The sequence below is a fragment of the Chaetodon auriga genome, chromosome 1, assembly GCF_051107435.1.
Source record: "Chaetodon auriga isolate fChaAug3 chromosome 1, fChaAug3.hap1, whole genome shotgun sequence".
In the NCBI taxonomy this organism is placed as follows: Eukaryota; Metazoa; Chordata; class Actinopteri; order Chaetodontiformes; family Chaetodontidae; genus Chaetodon; species Chaetodon auriga.
The window spans coordinates 22,925,261-22,949,806 of NC_135074.1; the positions used below are offsets into that span (position 1 = coordinate 22,925,261).

A 24,546-nucleotide genomic window follows, 5' to 3' on the forward strand; every position below is an offset into this window, starting at 1 on the left:
TAAAAGTATTCACCGTACTATTACAAGCAGTCAGGTTTGCCTTCTCTTCTTGCAGCTTTTCACTGGAATTCATATTAAGTATATAACTGTACTGGCAGGAGTTAGCAGCAAGGTCGTATCATACAATTCTGGAAGCTGCATGATGGATTTAGGAACATATGCTTGAACACAACATCGCTGAAATAGCTTGTAAAAAAATCTTATGTGACATATGAAATGTCTTATCCGGAGCACTGCATATCATTTTGCAGTATGGGGAGGTAGCATGTGAGTGCACACACGCCCTGTGCCGTGCAGGCTTTAAAGTGCATGTTGTGGGCGGTCAGCTGACACTTTCACAAATTCACGAGGGTGTGCAAAACCCCAGCAGGAACGCAGAGACTGCTTTAATGCTGCTGTCTAAGACTTAACAGCAACCTGCGGCATTCCCTCTGCATAGTTCAACCATGGTTTTTAACAAAAGACATGCCATTTTCTTGTCTTAAAACGAGACTACAATGTCAGACAACTAGCTCTTGTCGACATACTGGTTTAAGGTGTACTTGGTAAACATACAAAAGCTGTACATTCCCTGAGGTGATAGTGAAAGAATCGTGAAACGCTCTTCCATTTTCAGTTCCATCTTTGAGTAATTTGAGATATTAAAAGCTTGTGGTGTGGTGCATTTCTATCAAAGTGATGACTGTTGTTAATTGAAAATAGCAGAATGCCTTAAAAAAAAAAAAAAAAAAAAAATCAAGTGTATGGAAAGAGAATAGACATCAGTCCACTTCCCAATTGTATCATTTGAGGCCGAGAGATATAAACTACAAAGGGACGACATGGTGTGTCCATGTTTTGATGCTTAAACTGCACACAAAACTTGGCCAAACTGCTCTTATTCTGCTATTATTAACATGTTTTGATGAAATCAAATTATGCAGAAGGAGGTGCACACTGTCAGCAAGACGAACCACGCAGCAAGCTCAAGCTAAAGGAGGCAACAGAGCAGACATGATACAAAAAAAAAGACTACACTAGCTGCTATCTAGAAATCATTCATTGAATCATTAAATATCCATTTATTCAGGTTCACTTTTCTCACTCTTACATAGAATACAATCTGATCTACAAAAACGTCAGCACATGACATTGGACATTTGGACATTTTGGTCAAAACATATAAGGTACCCAAAGAAATACCCAAGTGGCGTGCCTGCATGTCATTTAGCTTCTGTGTCACAAGCGATGAACCCTCCCCTCTGGCCCACTTCATTCTTTTTCAAGTCTCTTCTCGTCCTCAGCAACTGTTTCTCTGCCAAATTAAGCAACCAACCAATCAGGTTTACACTCAGCAGCTTATGCAGCCATTTATAAGGAGAACGCCTCGAACAAAAAATGAAACGAAACACAACTCAAGACAAACCAACTATAGTAGAAAATAAGTGATTTTAGGACGATGTGATGGAGAAAAGAAAGATCCCACTCCAGGCGAGGGAAAAAAAAAACAAAACAAAACCAAGACAGAGGAAAGTGCTAGTTATTTTCAGTTGAGTTTTGCATTAGCAGATTTGTAAGTCACATAAACCAACCATCAACAACCAGGGTCACTCCTCCAGCCCCATCCCACTAAAGATAACGCGGAGTGGGAGCAGTACAGCCAAGTCTCTCTCGTCTCTCTGGAGCTCTGTGTGATCTGGACGCTGCATCCAGGACCGTGGATGGAGGGAAAGATGGGCACCAGAGGAGAGTCGGGCGGCTGAAGGGCTGTAATGCTGTTTTGGGGGGGCCAGCTGTACGCTTGCTGTGAGGAAAGCATGGCAGTAACAGCGGTACCCCTTCAGGCAACATAGTGGTACTGGTTAGGAGTCTCCTTGTCACGTTCCATGTAGTCTCTGTCTATGAGCGACTCGATCCGCTTCTTCAGATCGCCCGGCTGTGGACAGGAAAGCGAGTCAGATGCTGATGAGCTTTATGTGTGTGCAAGTGTTGGAGGAAAAATCCAGATAATGAGAAGTTTAAGATTTGTCACCTTGACAGGGAACTTCAGCTGGTTGTAGAGCTCTGATACCAGTAGGTTGTGACTGAGGGTCTTCCTCATCTTCATGATGCGCACCACAGCTGCATCAATCTGATACTGCCTGTCTTGAAACACACGCTCTGTGGTGCTGACCTGCTCCTCCACCTGTGAAGACAATGCGTTAAAAAATGGTTGAGAACCATCCCTTTGCACAGGAAAATACATGTAAGTGTAACTAAAACAGCTCTGATTGAGGAGGAGGAGGAGGAGGAGGAGGAGAAGTGTGTGATGAAGGGAAAAAAGAGATGTGCTAGTATTTTTACCGTTTCCTTCATTTGGATCTGGTTGATCTTGATGCGGAACAGTTTGTGTTTGAAATCATTATTGAAATTGAAACGGTCTCCATCCTCCACGTCTTTCCCTCGTGGGTTTTTGTTGAGGACGCGTGCTTTTCCGCAGGCCAGGGACTGCAGTGTACGCCTGAGCTCTCCCTCCTCTGTGCAGGACAAGAGAGGATGATAATGTGATACAGCAGGTGCCTCCGCCACAATAGAATAGTTTTACTACATTTTTAAAGACATGTGTAACCTATGCCAGTGGCAGTGCGAATCTCCTCCACGCTGAATTCCTCTCCCTCATTAAACATCAGCAGCACCAGTGTCTGGAACAGAGAGACCTGCAGCTCCTTCTTACCCTGAAGGATAAAGTAGTCATTGTAAGTGCAGTTCAGACAATTTGTCTCTCTTCTCTAGGGATGTACAATACCTCTTTAAACTCTGCCTTTAGTACAGCATGGCCCAGCGTGGGCTGCCACTGCAGCTTCCTCCCACTGTGCTTCCCCAGGTAGAACAGCTTAAACACCTCCTGGAGTTTTACCATCTACCAAAACAGAAAGAGATTAAATTTGTATGAAGACTGGCTGCAGTAGAATAGTACTACATAAGTAGGATGACACAATGAGTAGTATACAGTGAATCCAGGGCTTTTGTGTAAAGAAATACTGTTTAAACAAATAGTTTGATGCTCAAGTTCACTTAACCCACAAAAATGAATGCTGAAACTCAGGATTATACATCTTTCAGGTTCATAAATTGCTACTTCTTGCACTCCACAACTCCAATGTGCTGCTTAAGTGTAAGGATAGTGCGCACAAAGAACAGCACCCAAACACAGAAATGCTTACCTCTGGGGGCAAGTGGACCTCCATGGGTGTGTATGAAGGCCAGTAGCCCATAGTAAGGATGTTGACAGTAAGTTCTATGTTGCTTGGCTCACTCTGGTTCTGTATATACTGAATAGAAATATCATAAGTTTCACAATTATGCACGAGAAATACATTAAATGACACAGTACAGTGGAATGCATACACATGGCATCATTATTTTGAAGCTGCACATGCATGCTTGATGTGTTTCTTTGTATACAGAGACTGCAAGTACCTGTTTGAACTGGATCATTATGTCTTTGGACAGTTCCATGTCCTTAAACATCCCCTCTAGCTTGCTGGTAAATGCTGCTCCGCATTCTGGAGGAAGTCAAAAACCACAACATGTCATAGCTGATGTGTTCTCACACCTCACACCACCTCATATGCACACATGACTATGCAAGATGAATTTTTTACTTTAGAGCTTCATCTGCTTCAACACAGAGTAGATACAAAGATCCTCTCTGTATGCTGCTGTGGAAGGGAAGTGGAAACTTCAAAGTGTTCAGCTGGAGGATTTTTAAGCATTTTACTGTCCAAATCTTAGGAAAATTCACTTAATGTTGTTATACTCTACAGATTAGGCTCAGTCAAAAGCAATTACAGACCTCTTTAAATCCTATAAATTGCTGGCAAGCCTTCCTATCATAGCCTAAATTTGTAAAATTCTCAAAAACAATACATACTGGGACGGCTCTGGCATGTTCCAGTGTCCTTGAGCAAGACACTAAGTCAGGCAACTTGCATGGTAGCTTGCTGCCATCAATGCAGGAGTAGGTGTGTGAATGTGAGTCAAATGTAAACTGTATTTAAAGGCAGCCATTTACCACACATCAATGAGCCAGATGAGGATTCTGATGACTGAAAACTTGCTCACTCAAGATATCAGACGCTGGACTCACCATGTTTGAGCTTGGACAGCATAGACTTTTCGGCATCAACTGAAGCACTCTTGCCAACCAGCAGACGCTTGGCCAAGTCCTTCTTATAAAAAGCCTCAAACACATCTTTTCCTGGGGGTGAAAACGAGGGATCAACTCATCAGAGTGTTACAGAGTTAATTGACTTTAAATAGGCACTCCGACAAACACACACCGAAGCGTAACTGACCATGTATGAAACGGAAGATTATCATTATCTTGTCCAGGATTCTCTCCAGCTCCTCTTCTGTTGCCTCCTTGTTCCCTGCTCTTAATTTTGAATCAACGTATTTAGCTGGATGGGAAGAAATAACAAAGAAAGCTGTCACCACATGCCAGACCTAATACAAGACACAAGAAAATGTGACGTGTCAAATTATTGATGGGGACAAAGATTGTGTTGTGCACCCACCAATAAGTTCAGCAGGTTTGTTGGGCCTCTTGTTGATAAAGGTCTCAAAGGCCTCCTTCATGGCGTTGATGAATGCCTCGTTCCGTGTAAAGCAGCTCTGTGCCACGTTGTCCATCTTGTCCTTGAAGTCCAGCAGGTCTTGCACCATGTCCTTGTCTTTCTCTGGAGTACACACAATCTCTCCACCGAATGACTAAGACAAGAGAAAGTTTCAACAATGTGCACCTTCATTTCTCCAGGACATGACCATGTTTTCTTGACGGTAATGCTTTGTGTTGTGTGTCTATGTATATGTTGTTTGAGCCATGTCAATACCTTTATGTAATCCCTCCAGAACTGCAGGAGTGTGGGAAGTCCTCCCTTCACCTTGCTGAAGAGCTGGTAAAGGAGGGTCAGCTCAGTCACACGATTCTCATCCAGCAGGGTGCTCAGACCTGCCACAAAAATATTACACTAGTATTTTACTTTTCATGACAATGACTACATCAAATTCAGAAACTGAAAAATTACTGGATGAAGACGGCTACACAAAGAGGGTAGATAACATGAAGAACGTGGGCCTCTTACAGTGTAATGCAAATCAAATGAAGAGGGTCACAAACCGCAGCCTCAACCATATGTGGAATAAATTATCATAAGCTTCACAAATGCAGTCTATATTGCCAAAAGCCAAAACACAAGCCAAAAGACACAAAGCCTTTCACGCAGACGTACCCTTTTGTAGTATTGCAGTCATATGTTCTCCTAAAAGCTGTTTCTCAACGCAGCTAATAAGTGGTTTCCTGTGGAAAAAAGATGAGAAAATAAATTAGGAAATGTATTCAAAAGCTTGATGCATACATATTCCATGTCGGTCCTTTGACCTTGTATGCTCCTTTCAAAAAACTAGCTTTAATGTCACCTCCTGACCTTTCTGCACCAAAAGTCTTACTGTTCTTCAATTATTTGTTGAAAACTAACAAAACTGGAGCTTTGGGGTCATGCATTTAAAGCTGCTTAGAAAACACTATAAACGTGTTAAATTAAGTCTGAGGGTTTGGCCTCGCATGTTACCCCTGTTTTATGCACATGCAGTGTTATCTTTTATTGAAGATACTCATCATGGAATAATGTGTATTTGTGCATGACATGATTTTTGTCATAGTGATCTGAAAATGTAAAAAAAATTACTGAGTGCTCTGGTCGAGGTAGCTCATGATACGATCATTCTCCTCTTCCAACCGACGAGCCACATGGTGCAGGTACTCAGGCACCTGGACACATACACACACATATATTGATGTCCTTGGCATTACGTGTATATCAGGTCACATAATAATAGATCCATTAACAGTCTCACTCACATCTCTCTCCTGCATCAGACGCTGACCCTCTGCTGCATATAGGCGATTAGTCTCAACCAAAAATCTCTCCTCAAAGGAATCTTTGTAAACCTAAACAAAAGTTACAGTCAGGAGAAAACACCGGCATACATTCAGTCCGTCAACTGCTTTGCTATGATAAACAGGCGATCAGGTACCTGCAGGTCTGACAGCATTCCCAGCAGACTTCTGAGCAGACTGCGGTCTATCGTCTCTCCATTACGCTCAAGTTCTATCTGCTCCAAAATGCCATCGACGGTGCGCTTCTGCACTGCACTGTCACTCACAATATGGGTACGAAACAGCTCCAACCCAGTGTCCCTGCAGCGGATACAGAACATCACCCTCTTACACACACAGTGCATCAAAATAAACAAGAATAATTTGAAGAAACAAATTTTACCAGATGGAGGGGAGTAGAGAGTTCTGAAGGACATAGGTACGATCCAGGAAGAGAAAAATACTTCGAATCATTATCTATAAAGAGAAAAACGAGATCAGTCTAAGCATGGGATCAACATTTTCCTATTAGCGGCACAGTTTTGATATACAGATCTGTCAAACAGCAGACTTACGGTTTGCCTGCAGTGGTCTTGCCAGCAGCGATTCATTCGCTTCAGGAAGGAAAGGCTGTCCAAAGACTCTGTGAGCTCCAAGTTAAGGAAAAAAAATCTTCCATTCACTCATATCATTAAAACAAAATTTTGATACTTCACACTATCCTGTGGCTTTGCAGCATGTACAATATAAACACAGTGGTTTCACTTGTTGGTTCCAAAAGATTTTGTGTTCAAGCTGGGTGCCACAAATGGCTTTTACTCTTATCTATCCTGAGCATGCAGAGGTTGTTATTAGAAACAAACAAAAAAAGATCTGCATTTCAAATACATAAAGCAAATCCAGCCTACCTGAAAACAAAGTCTAAAAAAGCTATAAAGCAACTGGAGGACATGAAATATGTTTTAAAAAAATCAAAGGTCCTATAATTGGATTGCCTATAAATTTGAGACACTTTTGTTAGTCAGTGACTTCATGTTTTGTTATAAATCTGCTGTTTTATGGCACAATACATCTTTATACCATCTGATAGTGATAGTCACTGCTCCTTAAAGCTGAATTGTGTCGGATTTGGCAATAATAAGGATATCCGCCAAACTTGATACAGGTTGACCCCTTGTGAGAAAAGACTGTAACAACACCTGAACTGTACCAGCAGAGCTGACACGTCTATAAATTGACCTTAAAGCTGCCAATACAGATGATCATACAGTCCCAACAGCATGATGTTGTTGTTGTGTATAACAGCAGGTGGGGAATATGGCCAATGCAGTTTGGCCAATACCTTCTCTCCTATTTGTCCCAACCTCAAAAGTTTCAATACGTTTGACATATACCTTGCCTGATCTGGCCGTCCACGAAAAAAGGATATTCTCTAAACTGGTGGATCTGGGCCTGCACATGATCTTCACAGACCTGCCGTAGCTGCTTGTACAGCGTCGGGGAGACTTTATATGAACAGAGGTTCTCTACCGCCTGCAAGACAGAGAGAAGGCCAGAGAAAAGGAGGAGAAACAAGAGCACAAGAGATCGTTTTACAATTCTGCTCACAGACAAACAGACAGACAGCAGAGCGAACACTTGTAACTTGATTTCTTGATTTAAAAAAGGATCATTATCACGAATCATGAGTATCTTATGTAAATCAACTGTTATGTGAAAATACCCTCTGCAGACTTTTCCCAAATCAAACTGCACATTAATGTACACCATTGTAACAGTAAACAAGCATTAAACTAGAGATTCTGTTTATGATGTGACAGATAACCTATCTGAAGAAAGTTACACTTCTCTACAAGTTTATTTTAACCCCAAGCTGAAATGAACCACTAGCAACTTCAGTCTAACACTGCTGCACACTGATCAGGGACTGGGAGAAAAAAAGAATTGAACTGCAGGTGCTTCAGCAAACCTGATAGAGCTCCTCCAGATTGTACTTGATCGAGGTGCTGTTCTGGATGGCACCCACTGCATCTCGTAGCTTCAGCCACGTGTCCTCAGTGTAGTTCTCAGCTAGTTTTGGCCTGTCTGTTGCAAAAAGCCAGAAACAATGTTCATTTATCAGTCATATCAACAATACTAGAAGTTGCAGAAAACATATTCTGACATGTTAAACACAAACATAATAAGTCGCACATTTGGTAGCCATCAACAAATAATTTCTTACTTGACTCCACACACTGGCATTATGCAGTACTTTATATATCTTGGTTAAAAAAGCAAATGGATGCATAATAATATTAGTGTTTCGTGGTCACTGCTGGGATAACCAACAATAAACTAAGAAGCGCCTCCTCCACCACACACTTTGGACCCACAGGTAAGAGAGTAAATACACATTTTTCATGGAAGAAGGTGCAGAGAGCAATTGTGATTACAGAACTTGATTTTGAGACTTTTCACTAAAATAATTAATTTCTGGTTTCTTAAGCTTGTAAATGAGCTTAGACATTTATAGTTCAGGGTTTCTTTTTTACAAAAATACTTTAAATGTTTTTTTTATTAGCCAATGAAATATTCTTCATGCTTATTAGAAAATTTTACTCCTATATCATTAGCAAAATAATACAATGATCACATATCTAAATGTCAAGAGGAAAAGCCAAGTGCGGCAACCTACAGCCAAAGTATTATATTTTTGTTTAAAACACGTATAATAAGTTACTTTTTACAATCAATACAGTACCCAGTATTTGTTTTTTTTTCGGTTGTGGAAACGATTGAGAGAATAATAATCTCTTTCAACAGACTGCTTATCTGAAAATGCACTCATTGATTGACTGTATCAGCACACACACACACATTGTCTAATACCTTTATTTAGACCTGAGGGCTGCACCCAATGTGTGCACTCTTCTGATGGGACAACCACAAGTTGTGAGGGGCTTTTTAAAACCAACACTGCCAATTAAATCAATGTATCAAGCAAAATAACTCAATCACGAACACGTGTGATTATAAAAACAAGCCCTATTCAACCCTGGCATGGGAAACCGCATACTAATCAGAGCCGTCAGGTCAGCATGTACTTTCCATTTGCTGTCAAAAACATGTCCACGATCCAGAGAAAGATAACTTTTTTGAGTATGATCGATAAGTTACATCCTCTGTCTTATTACGATGAATCGATGTAATCGATGCTGTTGCTGTTAGATAACCAATGTGAAAACGACTGGTGACAGTACCTTTGAAATTTTTGATTACTAATTTCTTTGAAGCGCCACTTTTGCTTGAGGCCACAGCGGAGGTCCTGGCCATCCCGTTGGTGTTGTGCTCCGTTATGGCAGAGAAGCTGGCTCTCTTGTCCTGTCGGGTGTCCTCTGCCATTATCAGATTAGCGCTTTGGCTTAACGCTGTATGGTTCAAGTGTTTTGCTAAGTTAGTGTCGGATTGTTCAGTAGCCTGATTATTTACTGTCAGCAACACAGCGTCTTCGGAGAACCAGTTGTCTTTGGTTGACAGGGCAGACTGTCGCAATGTATTTAAAACTCATTTACAAACAAAAACTGAATAACGCTGGGTTAATTAAGCAGAAAACATAACCACCGTCTGCTAAGTAAACAGATAGCTAGCTAGCTAACAGTATGGTAGCTGGAACTGCAGCACACTTTAACTACCAGTTTTCGTCTTCTCCACAACACTTTAGCTTTAGCTATACAGGCTAGTCCATACCATTCCCGACTAACCTACTTCCAGATTTTAACTAGTTCAATTACTGTACTTTGCGACAGCAAACAAAAACGTAAAAACGACATAGTTAGCGTTGATTTAAAAGACCTATATTATTGGTGGCTTTCTCTACCAACATAGCTAGCTAGCACAACAAAATGGCTTTTCTCAGACAGTTCAGTTGGACAGGTGCATCTTGGGTGAAAAGCGCCTGAGTTGCGTTCAGCGACAGTTTGGACTTTTATTGACAGTTATATTATTTGCTCTTTTTTTTTGGTTTGTTTTGTTTTTACACAATATCAAGATATTAGTGGACGGCTACTTTGTTTCTGCACTCAGACTTACAAACCTTAGTCACAGTGATCACTTTACAGTAACAGCAATGCCTTGTTTAGTTAAAAAAAAAGTTGATATTGTAACATTGTACGGTAAAGACATATGTGACAATACAAGGATTTCATAAAAACAGGTCTTTTGATGGTAGACATTTTGACAAAGCATTGTAAAGAAAATTACTGATGGCTAGGTTCCATAAAGTGTCTCAGTAAGTTTTTCCACAGATACCAGCATACCAGCAGGACATCCACTGAGTGGCATACAGTCGAATTCAGTGTTACTGTGCTTTTCCTGCAATATATCAAAATGTTTGCTCTGAAAAAGGTCTATCACAAACTATTGTGGGAATCCTTTTGTCCAGTCTTACAACTTCATGCACCTTACATCTGTTATTTGCTCTTGTAAATACACAAACATTTTTTTATTTATTTATTTATTTATTTTTTGCCATGGTGCAGGCCTTCACCACATGTCTATCATGGTACATAAACTTCATTTGAGGATTTTTTGAGGCTGATCACATCCATCACTAGATTCTTGAAAATATTTGTAGTTAAACATTTAAATTCTATGAATATATGAAGGCAATAAGAAATGTAAAATGTGAGAAAATTAAAAGTGGATTGTTTTGAGAGTCATGACTTACTCTAAGCAAATATGTTGTATAAAGATTATAAAACTTACCACATAAATACTGCAGTAAGACATATTAAGAAGTCAGTTTGACGCGTTGAGAATTCGTCGTTATACTTTCCTCCTTGCTTGAGAGTCTTGAACGCAACCCTGCATCACCTGCAACCACCAGGAGTTCAGTGCAAATGGGCGGCGTTTTATATTGGACAGGGAAGCCCTAACGCAGCCATTCAAGCCATATTTCCCGCTGTCGGTGAGGCGACGACCTGAGCACCATGGCTATATTAATGTTTGAGTCTAGATATATGTCGTGGCAGCTGTTTTTGGAGTAGTAAGACACGCCTGTTGGTGGTGATCCGGCCTGCCGTCCCGAGGGCTGTCAGCAGCGGTAGGTACGCTTGCTAACGCTAGCTGCTCCAGGAGAAACTAGGGAGGGAGTTGGTGCGCAGAGCATCATCTCAAGGGAGGGGAGGCCGGTTGGAAACTAAGTGCTTCTCCTTCGGACAGACAGCCCGCATTTGTTGTAACGTTTCAATAAGCCCTTCTGTAACCTTATTTAAAATCTAGCTTAGCGTTTGTTAGCTTGCTAGCATGGGCATCACTGGAGAACAGTTTATTGAAGCTAGCATTAGCTCAGTTAGCTGACTCAGAAGCCACCTAATCAATTAATAACCAACCACGACTTCCTGCATGATTAGTCTAAATTAGCTCACGACCAAAATATTCCATTTCCAGCCAGTGTTAAATGGCGGTCTTTGTTTTGCTAACCTTACCGTCGTTAGCCTTCATGGATTTTGCAAGCTAGCTATTGCTAATGTCATTAGCTATTACCACTTGAGCAATGCTACATAAGAAAGTATGGTAGCTAATTGTTGACTAAAATTGTTGCAAAGTAACCAGAGCTAGACTCAACTACTTATTTGGAAACATGACGAACGTAGCTTCATCCTTTAATCTGCAGAGGAGATTTTGGTAAGGACTACAGGGTGGTAGGGAAGGAGCTAAGTTGCCATAACATAAAGACTTTTCAGATCTCTAACATTTATTGCTAATGAAAGAAACTCCCCGTTAAAGTAAATATGATAAATTGTCTCCGTGACCGTGGGCGCTAAGCGATAAGTAGAACTTTTATTGAAATATTGCACACCCCTATGTCCCTAGCCTATATGTAGGCCTACAAGACTTGTATTACATGTAGTGGAGAGGAATAATCTAACAAAAAGCAAGAAAAACACGTGGTTTATGAATTAATCAATGAATTGTTTGAGCTGTCACAATATGACATTCTGACATGAATATGTTAGAGCTCAGGGGAATGTGTTGCCCAACCAGCACTCCAAAACCTGATGTGTCATTATTCAGAAGAAAATCAGTCAGAAACGACTAAAAGTATGAACTTCCTAAATGCAGAATAGACTCGGGACACGCCCATGCCTCAGTATATCCTATTAATGAATTTTTATATTGCCAGTGACTGAATAATTCATCACAAGAAAATATTTTGCAGTGTACCATCATTGATTATTTTCATTTGTCTGCAGTCTTGTTGATGCCTGTCTGTTTTCTATCATCTAGTGTAGATGCCTTGGCCGAGATGAGTGTGAAGGCTTTTGAGCTAGTCCCTGCTGTGGAGCGAGATCTCCTCATGGGCGACAAGGCTCGCATCAACATCGAGTGCATTGAATGTTGTGGAAAGCACTTGTACATGGGCACCAATGACTGCTTCATCCACCACTTCCTGCTGGATGAGGTTACATCCTCCAAAGGGAAACTGAGTTACTCGGCTCAGAAGCTGCTGCACAAATATCTGGGCCTGAAGAAACCAGTGGCTGAGCTGCGTGCTGCCTCTGCTTTGGAGCGTCTGATAGTGCTTTGCGATGGAATGGTGTTCCTCGTTGACATGGTGACACTGGAGACTGTGCCGTCGGCGGCAGGAGGTGGAGCCAAGATCAGAGGCGTGACTGCGTTCTGCATCAATGAGAACCCGGTGAACGGTGATCCGTTCTGTGTGGAAATGGGTGTGCTCTCCTCCAAGCGGCGGACAGTGCAGATTTACATGGTGTATGAAGACAGAGTGCAGCTGGTCAAAGAGGTGACGACCCCTGAGCAGCCCTGCGCCGTAAGTCTTGACGGTTACTTCTTGTGCCTGGCCCTCGCGACGCAGTACATGATTCTGAACTACAAGACAGGAGCCTCCCAAGACCTCTTCCCTTACAACAGCGAGGAGAGGAGACCCATTGTGAAGAGGATCGGCAGGGAGGAGTTCCTCTTAGCAGCACCTGGTGGTCTGGGTAAGTCAGGACAAAAACAGGGTCTTTACAAAGTGTCGAAGTCAGTTATCTCAAAAAAGGCCTCAGAAGGGATTAAAAAGTCTTATATTTCATTCACAAAGGAATATTTTTTCTTGCCTGCCATAGACAGTAACATTAGTTAGGACTCTTTTTGTATGTGGTTATGGGCTGTCAGGACATGTTTTTACAAAGGCGTTGTCTAAAAACAATAAGTGAGACGAGTGTTTCAGTCCTCACCATAAGAGCTAGTAAGCACTGACACTACTACACTACTGCTAGCTGCAGTAGCTACAAAGCGTCCAGTTTAGCAGAAACACACATTTATTTATTCATTTATTAGCTGGTTGATCCATCCATCAACACTTATCTGGGTCCAGGTCATCTTAATTGATTAATAGTCTTACAAGAATTCTACATTCTGGGAAGTACTGGGAAAATGTGATAATAAATCTCAATAAATTAATGTACTCAGTAAATGGTTCTCCATTATTCTTCAATGTATATTACTGTGAAAGAGATATTAAATTGCATACTATGTGGTATTATGTGGTCTTAAAAAGTCATGTACGCAATACTTGCAGCTATTATTTCTTATGTTTAATTTATTATTATCCTTGGATTACATGATAGATACTCTATATATTACTATATGAAAACAGGCTGACCTCCATCACACACCCCAGCTTCACAGCTGGTGTGCATCTAATGTTTTTAATTCTTGAAAAGCTGTGAGTATTTCTTGACTAAAGACAATGTTTACATGACATATTCCTGTTTGTCCTCAAAATTTTCTCTCCACATCCCCCTCCAGGAATGTTTGCAAATGCAGAAGGGGTATCTCAGCGGGCTCCAGTCAACTGGTCAGAGAGTGTCATTGGTGCTGCTGTGTGTTTTCCATATGTGGTTGCTTTGGATGAGAGCTTCATCACCATCCACAGTATGCTGGACCAGCAGCTGAAGCAGACCCTTTCATTCAGGGATGGACACATTCTACAAGACTTTGAAGGTAGCCTCACTTGTTGTGTTTTAAAGGAGTTTCAAGCTTTGTCGTCCAATCAAACCACCTCTATTTACATAAAAAAGAAAAAAGTCATAAGGTGGAGTGATTATTTAATTGATACCCTTTCATTTTTTTAATAAGAAACACTAGTGTGAAATGATTTAAGAAGAAGGTGAAGGACTGATATATGAAGTTTCACCTCACAATAGCATCGTGTTTGCTATGCATTATAGCCCACCAGGTGTCCTGCCACCTCCATGTCAATTCATTAACATGTGTCAACCATGTGAGACATGTTTTTATACACCTGGGGTTAAAAGAGTCCTCCACTGATTTAACAGTGTACTCCTACAGCACTGTTGAACCTACAATGTACAGCTTAAAAATGTATTTGTTTTGTATTCTATACATCCTTTTTCCTTGGCAAAACCTGGTGCCTACATTACCCACAATGCAACTTGACCTCTGACAGTTCAGTTTGAGCTTTGGGTGTGTTGTGCCAGTAGTGGCTAATGTAGCCTGAAGCTGTTAGACTTAAGCAGAGTTGAGGAGTGGGCTACAGAGGTCTCATTTTTTTCATCCCACACCCCCAGGTTATTGTCTTCGAGTGATGCCTCAAATGACATCACTTGAGGCAGTTTGTCAGACTTTGTGCAGCTTCCTCTGGAGTCATAATAGGCTTCATGCATGTTTTTCCTTTTTTCTTTTTTATCCATCCTATGAAGATTATAGAAAACAGTCATCTGTCAAGTGCTTTCTTGGTGTTCACATTTCCCTGAAAAGCGGAACAGAAAGCAGTACAAGGATGGAAAGAGTCATTGCGTGAATTGCTGGACTGACAAACCAAAACCTTTGTAGCAGAAAGTGGCTGAGAGGCATGTAGAGCTTGGGTCATGATTCTTAATTGGGTCTTTAGCACCAACCTTTTTCGTATTACGGAAAATCTTTCAGTTCAGTATTAGAATAAAAATGTTACTGAAGTTAAGTAACTGAAATGATGTCAAGTTCTGGGCAGGTGCAGAATGGACGTGTCAGGTGCAACACACGTTCTTATTGTTGACGCTCAGAAACTGAACCAAGCTCTGAGCGGAAACTGAAAATGCTGTTGGAAGATTACTGATTATTATTTCCTAATTTTTACCACTGGTTTGATAGCAGTCGTTGAAAATAATGAGAAATACACATGAAGCTGTCTCTGTCCAGAGCCTGAGGCTGTTTTAAGGATGTTGTGTAAGACACAGGATTAAAAGTAAGTCTTTTGGTTGTATGTATAAAATCCACTTATGGTATCAACATTAGTGTTTGAAGCCGTTTGATAGTGTGTAAGTTCTGACCTGTGAGTGTTGTGTGTTTTAGGAAAGGTCATTCTGGCTTCCACTAAGGCAGTGTATGTCCTGGTACCCCTGCCGCTGGAGAGACAGATCCAGGACTTACTGGCCAGTCACAGAGTGGAGGAGGCACTCATCCTCACAGAGGGAGCACAGAGAAATATTCCCAAAGACAAGTTTCAGGTAACAAACAGTGTGTTGTATTGATTCTTGTGATGCTGTGTGTGTGATTCGCGGGCCATACAATGACAGTAGTATCATCAATAATCAGTGATAACATGATAACTTTGCCTTGACAAAGATCTTTAAACTATCGATCTTACCTGAATCACATTATTGACAGTATTTTTTTAACCTCAACACAGTTGTTTCATATATTGTCACTTTCAGATTTTGCACAAAAGAATCCTCCAGCAGGCAGGTTTCATACAGTTTGGCCAACTTCAGTTTCTAGAAGCAAAAGAACACTTCAGGTAAGAATCTGACGGTGCTTTTACATCTGACCTGTTTTGTCCGGTTAAACAGACCCGACTGTGTTTGCCTGGTTAGTGTAGTTTGTTTGGGCTTGTGTGAACACTGTCAGTTGAATCCTGGTGGGGGCTGAACAGCCAGACCGAGACTGCTTGAAAAGGTGGATCTTGGTCTGCTGCCAAACCTTTTGCAGAACAGATGTACTATAATGAACCCCAATTTTACTGAACAACCAAGTTGCTTCTGCACTAACTATCTTTGTAATAACTTCGCAACTTCATGATTTTATGGACAAGTCTGCCAAGGAGGTCACGTTTTCAGTCCTATGCAAATATTGAAGATTTGCCTCTTTTAAGTGTCTTGTGTGTTTTGTGAGTGTTCTTCTATTTTCTGACCTTTTGCAGGAAGGGTCAGCTGGATGTGCGGGAGCTGATATCTCTCTACCCGTTGCTGCTCCCAGCATCGTCTTCGTTCACACGCTGCCACCCTCCCCTCCACGAGTTTGCAGATCTTAACCACCTGGCTCAGGGTGACCAGGAAAAAGTCCTGCGATGCAAGAAATTCCTTATCAGTTATTTGGGAGAGGTAAATGGATTAAAACTGGATTTATTTACGCTGACTTTTGCTTTAAAGTCACATCGTCACTTATATAATACTGCATATTTGTTACAAACTGTTTTCCTTCATCTCGACAGGTACGAAGCACAGAAGTGGCCAATGGCTGCAGAGAGGACGTTGACACTGCACTTCTAAAGCTGTATGCTGAGCAGGATCATGACAGCCTTCTAGACTTGGTAGCGTCAGACAATGCCTGCCTACTAGCAGACAGTGTCCCATGGCTGGAGAAATACCACAAGTGTGTATTCTATTTTTAGTTTGAGTTTTAACACACACACAGACATTTTAGAGTTTTAACAGCCTTCACATCTGTAGAAGTGCTTCTATTGGAATGGACACAGAAATGCAATTAGTGTGAAACAGCATCCACACATTGTGAATTTGTGCCTGCACTCTGGATTTGTGAAGTGTCATCATTTAATGTGTGTGGCAGCTGTTTGATAAAGAGTAATTGTGGTAAATTGGTCGTCTCTATTTGATCACGTGTCATGCTTAAAACTGTGGTAATTAGCGGAAAAATGAACACTCCTGTGGACATTGTGGGAATCAGTACAGTTTTAATTAATTATTGTGGTCCCAAAATTTGCACATTCCCACAGGGACTGTCTGAGATAGGGCTTTGTTGGATAAATACGTTCCCTTGCTCCTTGCTGTTAATTACCACCCCGGTAAAGCTTAAGTACTGTGTCCAGTTTAATCAAGCCAATTTAATTACCATACAAAAATCTAATCTTGAGGGAGAGGCTTTGTTTCATTCAGTCCTTTTTCCCCCTCCTCTTAGATATTTTGCACTTGGGCTGCTCTATCATTATAATGGTCAGGATTCAGCAGCACTTCAGGTATGTACGCCTAACATGAGTCTATTAATTCTCACAGGAGAACCAACATGTTTAGGAATTTACCGGATTCCCTTTGTTTTTCTTACAGTTGTGGATTCGCGTGGTAGATGGGGATCTTCAGGACTCCACAAGATCTGACCTTTATGACTACATCGTGGACTTTCTCTGCTCCTGCTCCAATCTGGACCTTGTCTGGAAGTATGCAGACTGGGCCCTGCGGAAGGATCCCACCGTAGGTTACCCGGACCTCACATGACCTCAGAAATGTAACTGTGCGTTCAGGCAGAGATTAGAAATGCTGGTTAACTTGACATAAAGTTGATTTTTAAAGTGGTTTAACAGTAATGTAAACTAGCTGCTCTGATCTTTTTCCTTTTATTTCATCTAAACTTTAATTATTAATTAAAGGAAAACGCCTGTTGAACAACAAAAAGCAAAAGAAACAAAAACCTGCAAATAGGCCAGTTAATCAAGAGGGCTCTTTTTTGTTAGGAGTCCCTGGTCAGATGGTTAAAAGCACCATAAAAACCAACATTTTAAAAATGCATGTATACCCACACCACATAAGCGTAATGATACAGTGGAAAAAATCAGTAACAATTCCCTGCAGTCCACATTGAACGCTGGACGATTGAGTAGACATACAAAATGAAAGTAGTCAGTACAGCTGGAGAGAGTCACATTGCAGTGCTCAAGAGCCAGTTCTTCAGTTCCCTATTAAAAATAAAGAAGGTACTGAGTACTCATTGAGCTCCCTTGTATGCTTTTTTTGCAGTACAGTGTCTTGTGACACTGGGAGCTCTCGAGTATTTTATATTCTGCATGTTTTCTCTTTGGTGCCAGATTATTTTCCCAACATGTTTTAGCTTCATTTTAACCAGACCTTCCTTTCTTGTTCATAGATAGGTGTTCGCATCTTTACAAAGAGGCCTGGCAGTAAAGATCGATCAGAATTAAACCCTGATGATGTCATCACTTTCCTGGGAAAGCACAAGCAGGCGCTGCTTCTCTACCTGGAACACCTGGTGCTGGAGAGGAGGACACAGGTACAATAAAAAGCCTGGTTCAGGTCTTGGTGTCAACAAGTGTCGTGCAATACAAACAATCTGTGCTCGCTGTGGTGTGTCCTGAGAGGACTTTCCCTGCAGTATCAGTTCTCCAAAGTATTGAATTGCATTATGATCATGGATACTTTTACATGGATTGAAGCAGTCTCACTGTTGACCACATTCTGAATATGAAACTGGTCACATGAGACACAGTGGCTCAGTGACAATGACAGCTTCCTTTTGGCATCTAATCTCAGATTCACAATCGGTTTATTGCCAAGTAGGTTTTTGCATATGAGGGATTTGCCTTGTTTTTTGGGGGCATATCAGCAAACATAGCAAGTACCAAAATACAAAGAAAGATAAAAAGTAAGTCAAGAAGCATTGACCAGAGAATGTGGAAAAAGTTCACAGTATGCAGTACAAGCTGCCTTCCTAATGGAAAGTTTATTGAACTCCGATTGTTTTCTTCCATGTCTGCGGACACAGAAAGAGAAGTTCCACACTCACCTGGCTGTGTTGTACCTGGAGAGAGTCTTGTCGTTGTTGTCGGAGTCGCCTAAGGATGAGGAGAAGCTCACCAGAGCTAGAGAGAGGCTCCAAGCCCTGCTCAGGGAGTCCAACCTGTACCGTGTACAGTTACTTTTAGGTGAGAGACAAGTCTGAAGACGCTGTTACACTTCAATGTTTTCCTCTGTGTTTTTTCTCTATTTTAAATGTAAATTTGCAGCATTGTAACAAACATTGTGAGGAGTTTAATGGCATTGTAATGACATTTTAGCTTGTCACAGTACAATCGATAACTGTCATCTTATTCATAGTCCACACGTACATGGTATTTGTCAGAAAGGAGCTTTTTTCTCTGTGTTTTGGCCTTTTGGTGAAAATATCCTGAAACTCTGTTTGCAGTGTTGATGTGTAGACAGTTTTTTGCTTGGCTTTTACTTACTATGCCTAAGGTGTTACTGTGCCTTTGTCCGTGTCGACTTAGCGTTAGACTTAACACATATTGTCTGACAGACTGGCACCATAATTGCGGTGCAGACTTAGTGCAGCTCTGGATGTAAAGGTGACGGGATGTTTGGGGCGTTATACTTTTGTGACTTTCTGAAGAGATCGTTATACAGGTTTTGACTCTTCATGTCCTTCTGCTTTGCTTAGGTAAGACAGAGAACTGTGAACAACTGCTGCTAGAGCGTGCAACACTACATGGAAAACTGGAGGAGCACGACAAAGCCCTGCACATATTGGTGCACAAGCTCAGAGACTTCCCGTCTGCCGAGGCCTTCTGTACATGGGCCTCATCTTGCAGGGATTCTGCTTACCGACAGCGGCTGTTTCACCTGCTCTTGGGGGTGTATCTAGACGGGAACCAGACAGCAGCAGGAGTTCGCAGTGGAGACCTCGAGATGGCGGCAGTGGACCTCCTAAATCGACACGGCGAGGTGTTTGATGCAGCCCGCGTCCTGCGCATGCTCCCTGAGGGCTGGTCACTGCAGCTGCTGCGGCCCTTTTTGGATCAAGCCATCAGGGCCAGCATGCACAAGTGCCGCACCTCCCAGATTGCTCTGGGGCTGTCTCGCTCTGAAAACCTTCAACTGCTGCACGAGAGGGTGAGAAACTTAATAACTTAATACAAAACCATTCAAATAAGTTAAATAAGTATTTACTTCTTCCTCAAATTGCTGCACTTGGTTCATGTGTTGTTTTACAGACTTGGTTACGACACCATCATTTTTTAGATTATGACCTTTTTTGTGTTGTGCACAAGTTTGTGATTTAAAGCACAAGGTAGCATTAGTTTTAGAAAGGCTTAGCAACAACAACAACAAGGGTTAATAATAATGATAACAGCAAGGGAAATGAAAACAATCCCAATAATTAGGTGGAGGTGGGAGCAGAATGGTTCCACAAGTAGTTCTTGGCGGGTTATTCTTTTCTTTGATATGAATCTTGTCGAATTTATTTTATAACTTACTCAAATGTAACATGTCTTCAGGCTACAGTGAATTGTGGTTGTTGGGCCAGTGGGTCTGAGGACAAAATGAATAACAGTGCAGAAATGGGCCATCTCTGTCCGCTACTTATAGAATCCTAAACAGAGTACGAACAAGTACTAGAGTCACAATAACATGCGGAGGGGTTAGCATACATTAATCATTTAACATCCGCAGTGTGTTGTAGTTGTGCTCGTTACCCCTTTGTATTGTCATTCTAACTATAATTTGCTTTATTTTCTCCACAGCTGAAAGAGCGGAAGAAACCAATCTTTGTGTCGGAAAAGAAGGGATGCCATCTGTGCCACAACACCTTCAGTGAGCCTGAGGTGGTGTGTCTGCCAGGCGGAGTGCCTGTCCACACTCACTGTGTCGCCCAGAGAGTAAGAGACTCTCCCACAAAGAGACAGTTAACTAATAGCAGTAACCATACGTGAGACTTGACCCTTCAAACTACCGTGTGATCTGTGATCAGAGGCACCAACTAAAGCAGTACATGCTAAGTTTTTGGATGGCTGAGGACTGTGGGGATAACAATAAGCACAGAACACCCATTACCGTAGTACAGTCTCCGATGGGGTTGATGGAAAACACAAAGAAAGCTGTGTGAGTGTGTGTGTGTGCGTGAGAGTACAAGGGAGAAACAGATGATTTCATCTATTTATTCCTATCCCCCGGTTATACCACACTTTTCATTGAAGTGAAAAAAACAACAACAGCTAAGTCACCCGGCCCTTTAATCAGTTTAAATGTGTAATTAATTCAAGACAGGCTCCTGTGCTTATCTGTGGGTTCAGTGCTGTACTGGTCATCGTCTTTGCTTGAACAGTTTGAAACCTGAATTTGAGAAACTGCTTGAACTACAGAACACACAATATTTGGAACCTGTTGCAGATATTTCTGAAGCATGCATTGTATTACCACTCTTACGGTTCTGGTCTAATCACCTCATATGGGTATTGTATTAATATTGTCCTAACTTGCACATTGCAGTGTTGGGTTTAAATGTGAAATACTACAATGATTCATCAGTTCTGATGGAAACTGAGTCTTTTATGTCTGTCTTTTACTCTCCAAGATCTCGTCTCACTGCTGTTTTATTTTCCCCTCAGCCACATGGGCAGTGGATGTTATATTCACAGTATTTCAGTTGGTGACAATTTGATGCAAACACATTTGGATTTTCAAGGTTATAGTCTCAGTCTCTGTGGAAATCTTGCATTGCTCCACTAGTCATCAGTGAGTGTAACTGGGGAGTCAATACTCAAACTGCATTGTGACAGAAAATGTTACAGCTCAGACACAAGTGGAAGATATGTAGGGCATCATCAAATCCTGTGAAGTCTAGCGTCAGAAGTTTTGTCTGGTTTTGAGTAACAAATGAAATAAATCAACAGGGACGTTCACTGCCCGCCTGCCGTCATAGGTTCATTTTATTTGTTCCACCGGGGTACATACAGTTATTATACATCATTTGAATCCTGCCAGCAAAGATCAAAAGTTAAGATGTGCTGGTGGAAAACAAGTTTTTTTCTTCAGAATGGGCAAGGAGATAATTTGTTCCAAACATTGAAATAAGTGTTTTCAGTTTTCAAAAGTATGTTACAAGAACAGATAATTAATGCATCTACATTTTTATCTAAACTGTAAAAAGGTATTTGACCACAAGATGGCAGTAATGCGTTAAATGTTCAAAACAAATGGAACGAACCACAGGTGCAGCATTAAGGGATTGCTTTACCATCATTCTACGAAATGTCCTGAATATGGATTTTAAATAATGGGGAAAAAACTATATGAAGCTGTTTGGAACAAATCCTCCAAACTTGTTCCATTGTTATTCCCTCTTGTTTTCTGCACCTCACCACAACCCATTAACGCATACGCTGGTCTTGGTTACAATAAAACGTCATTGGAACTGTGCTATTAAAATATTTTCACAAGAATGCTGTGACAGTGTGCAGCACTGGCATGAGACCACCAGAGTAAGTGATAGACATGGATAAGGGGGACTTTCTGCCACATGCTTTCCAAATGTCATATTCGTATAAGATAACAATAAAGGGCATCTTGGACCTTATAAACGTTTCTCCCAAGATAGACAACAAGTTGCAGGAGTGCGATGTGTTTGTGTAGCTAACTTGTGTGAAGAGTCAAAATCAGGGACATATTCCTAAATGTCTGCTGAAGGTGATGCTTTGCTAAAAAAGTGGTTTATGTCACACTATTTCACTTTTACATATTGTTTTTCAAGATGGCAGAAGATACATGAATTTCATAACAGGGATGAGAGGAAACAAACAAAAAAACATGGCTGCTACGCGGAATACACCTTGTATAAAGTTAAATCAACACTTGTCTCTCGTTGAAGATGCCCTGCCAGTTTCAGCGTTATTAAAAAAAAAAGCAGTTTTGATGGCTGTAAACCCTTGATCAGGAGGTGTGGAAATGGATCCTTTACACACGACAAACTCTGTGCAAGATGTTTATCCAAAGTACTTCTGAAAAAGAGACAAACATAGAGCCCCCATGGACTATAATTTTTTAGGTGAGGCCAATTTCTGAGAAAGACAACAGAAGCAAACACCAAAACAGAGAAGTTTGTCTCCTCAATTGTTTATTTCCAACTCCTTTTCAAACTTAGACACATCACTGTTGTGGGTTTTTGCTTGTTTCTCTGGTGCCTGTGCTGTTGATGCTCGCCTTCTGTAATTGCAACCCATTTCTGTAGGGAACTCTGTGCAAACATGGGACTATTTTTCTAACACGGAGATCTGAATATTGTCGATACTGCAAGCTTGCCTCACTTTCCATGACAGAAATTCACAGCTTATGCACAGCATCTTTCTGTCTGAACAGTTTCAGTGTAGCTTGCTTAAAAGGCCTCTTAACCATGACTTCAAATGATTTAAAAAAAAAATAAAAATACAGTACAGTTGTGTGAAAATGCTATTGTATTTTATAAATATATGTATACTGGTATGTATATACTGCATTTGTACTTGTTTGTTGCTTTCTAAATCAATGCCAATGTGGATGGGGTGTACAAACTGTTAATCCGTCCCACTTTAATAAACATGAAACTGTATATGAACCCATGGAGTCTCAATTTCACATTCCAGTGTGTATTTTGCCATGACTATTGCTTGGCACAGTGTTGTGTTTTCCTCTCTTGTAATAGCTATTGACGATGAAAACTGTGATGGCAAAAAAAAAAAAAAATTAAAGGAAATGCTGAAGAGGGCTGTTTAATAAGCTTTGGTACTTCATTGGATAGCATTTAACATCCTTCTGAATGTGGATCATAGTAAAATAAAGGATTTTAGTACACAACACACCATGTCTGACATATACTATAGCTCATAACTGCAGTGGCTGCAGCCTTGTAGTGCTGAGGTAGTGGGTGCTGTTACACTGCTGAAAATAACAAGCTTCATTGCTCACTATAGGTCGTAGTTTACCCACTTGAAAATGGATGGATGAGATTCTCCAAAACAGGGCTAACTTGTCGGGGTTGAGGAGGTACTAACATCCTTAGTAAAAGTGGCATCACTCCAATATGAAAATAAGCCATTACAACCAAAACAACTGCATTAAATGTCACCTTAGTATAATTATGTACTATTAGAAAAAAAAAGTTCTTAAAGTGTCGAAGTATAATTAGTTACTATTGTGTAGTTTAAGCTACATCAGGAGATCTTCTCATTAACTCATGTTTTGTATGTGAAATCTTAATCTAAAGTGGGAAAGCTGTCAAATAAATACAGTTTCATAATAAAAATATTTCTCACTTAATAAGAGTGGAGAGGTATAACGCAGCATGAGACGGAGGTACAAGTACCTCATATTTGTACCTCAGTACAGTACTTGAGTAAATACTTGGAGCTTGCTAGCTTGTCACACGGCTCACATCTGAACAAGAATCACAGACAGGGACCGTAGAAATACCTGCAAAAAGTTTCACCTTCACTGACACAATATTACAGGCAGAGGTACTGTTGATGCCAGCTGCAACGAAGCCCCCACTGAGGTTGTGAAATTTGTACGGAGGCCACTTTTTCAAGGCAGGACAAAGGGGTCCCCCCTCCGGCTGAACGCCGCCTGCCGGCCAGCTAATTGCTAACAGCACTGGCAGGAGTGAGTAGCAGCTGAGCAACAACTGTACTGTATCAGAGGTGGTCTCCCGCCGCTGTTCGAACTCTCACAAAGGCTGCTACATCCCCTTTCCCCCCCTCACTTTCTGCAAACCTGAAAAAGAAAAGAAACAGAAAATGAAGAAACCGGAGCAGCTACCTCACAGTTAAGCGAAGTAATTAACGTTATATCTCGCGTAACGTGAGCGACGTGATCTTGCCCTCG

At 41.1% G+C, this 24,546-nt stretch overlaps 2 protein-coding genes across 4 annotated transcripts; one reads left to right on the forward strand and one right to left on the reverse strand.

The window, feature by feature from the left end:
• Positions 1–1,033: 1,033 nt before the first annotated feature.
• Positions 1,034–9,788, reverse strand: cul4a (cullin 4A). The gene is made up of 20 exons (XM_076730450.1): positions 9,142–9,788; positions 7,869–7,984; positions 7,328–7,432; positions 6,475–6,543; positions 6,303–6,376; positions 6,058–6,220; positions 5,882–5,971; positions 5,709–5,791; positions 5,253–5,320; positions 4,854–4,972; positions 4,539–4,731; positions 4,317–4,421; positions 4,109–4,219; positions 3,439–3,524; positions 3,183–3,290; positions 2,765–2,878; positions 2,588–2,693; positions 2,323–2,495; positions 2,012–2,164; positions 1,034–1,915 (listed from the first exon to the last, which is right to left on the reverse strand). The coding sequence occupies exons 1-20, from the start codon at positions 9,281–9,283 to the stop codon at positions 1,820–1,822; spliced, it is 2,274 nt and encodes a 757-aa protein (XP_076586565.1). The 5' UTR covers positions 9,284–9,788; the 3' UTR covers positions 1,034–1,819.
• Positions 9,789–10,725: 937 nt separating this feature from the next.
• tgfbrap1 (transforming growth factor, beta receptor associated protein 1) lies at positions 10,726–23,279 on the forward strand. 3 transcript variants are annotated; one of them, XM_076730462.1, is made up of 13 exons: positions 10,726–10,982; positions 12,170–12,885; positions 13,697–13,891; positions 15,242–15,396; positions 15,604–15,686; positions 16,089–16,269; positions 16,380–16,540; positions 17,084–17,141; positions 17,230–17,373; positions 18,044–18,187; positions 18,680–18,839; positions 19,352–19,803; positions 20,436–23,279. In XM_076730462.1, the coding sequence occupies exons 2-13, from the start codon at positions 12,189–12,191 to the stop codon at positions 20,622–20,624; spliced, it is 2,619 nt and encodes an 872-aa protein (XP_076586577.1). In that variant the 5' UTR covers positions 10,726–10,982; positions 12,170–12,188; the 3' UTR covers positions 20,625–23,279. The 3 variants fall into 3 exon arrangements, with proteins under 3 accessions (XP_076586577.1, XP_076586585.1, XP_076586593.1); XM_076730470.1 differs by having other exon boundaries at positions 10,735–10,982; positions 12,175–12,885; XM_076730478.1 differs by having other exon boundaries at positions 10,736–10,986.
• Positions 23,280–24,546: the final 1,267 nt, after the last annotated feature.

Excerpts from the sequence above, each read along its gene's own strand:
- cul4a (XM_076730450.1), bottom strand. The coding sequence starts at position 9,283 with ATGGCAGAGGACACCCGACAGGACAAGAGAGCCAGCTTCTCTGCCATA. Across the intron at positions 5,972-6,057 it reads GAATGCTGTCAGACCTGCAG|GTTTACAAAGATTCCTTTGA; the intron begins GTACCTGATCGC and ends ACTTTTGTTTAG. Across the intron at positions 4,220-4,316 it reads AATCTTCCGTTTCATACATG|GAAAAGATGTGTTTGAGGCT; the intron begins GTCAGTTACGCT and ends TTTCACCCCCAG.
- tgfbrap1 (XM_076730462.1), top strand. The coding sequence starts at position 12,189 with ATGAGTGTGAAGGCTTTTGAGCTAGTCCCTGCTGTGGAGCGAGATCTC. Across the intron at positions 15,397-15,603 it reads TTCCCAAAGACAAGTTTCAG|ATTTTGCACAAAAGAATCCT; the intron begins GTAACAAACAGT and ends TGTCACTTTCAG. Across the intron at positions 16,270-16,379 it reads TTATCAGTTATTTGGGAGAG|GTACGAAGCACAGAAGTGGC; the intron begins GTAAATGGATTA and ends TCATCTCGACAG.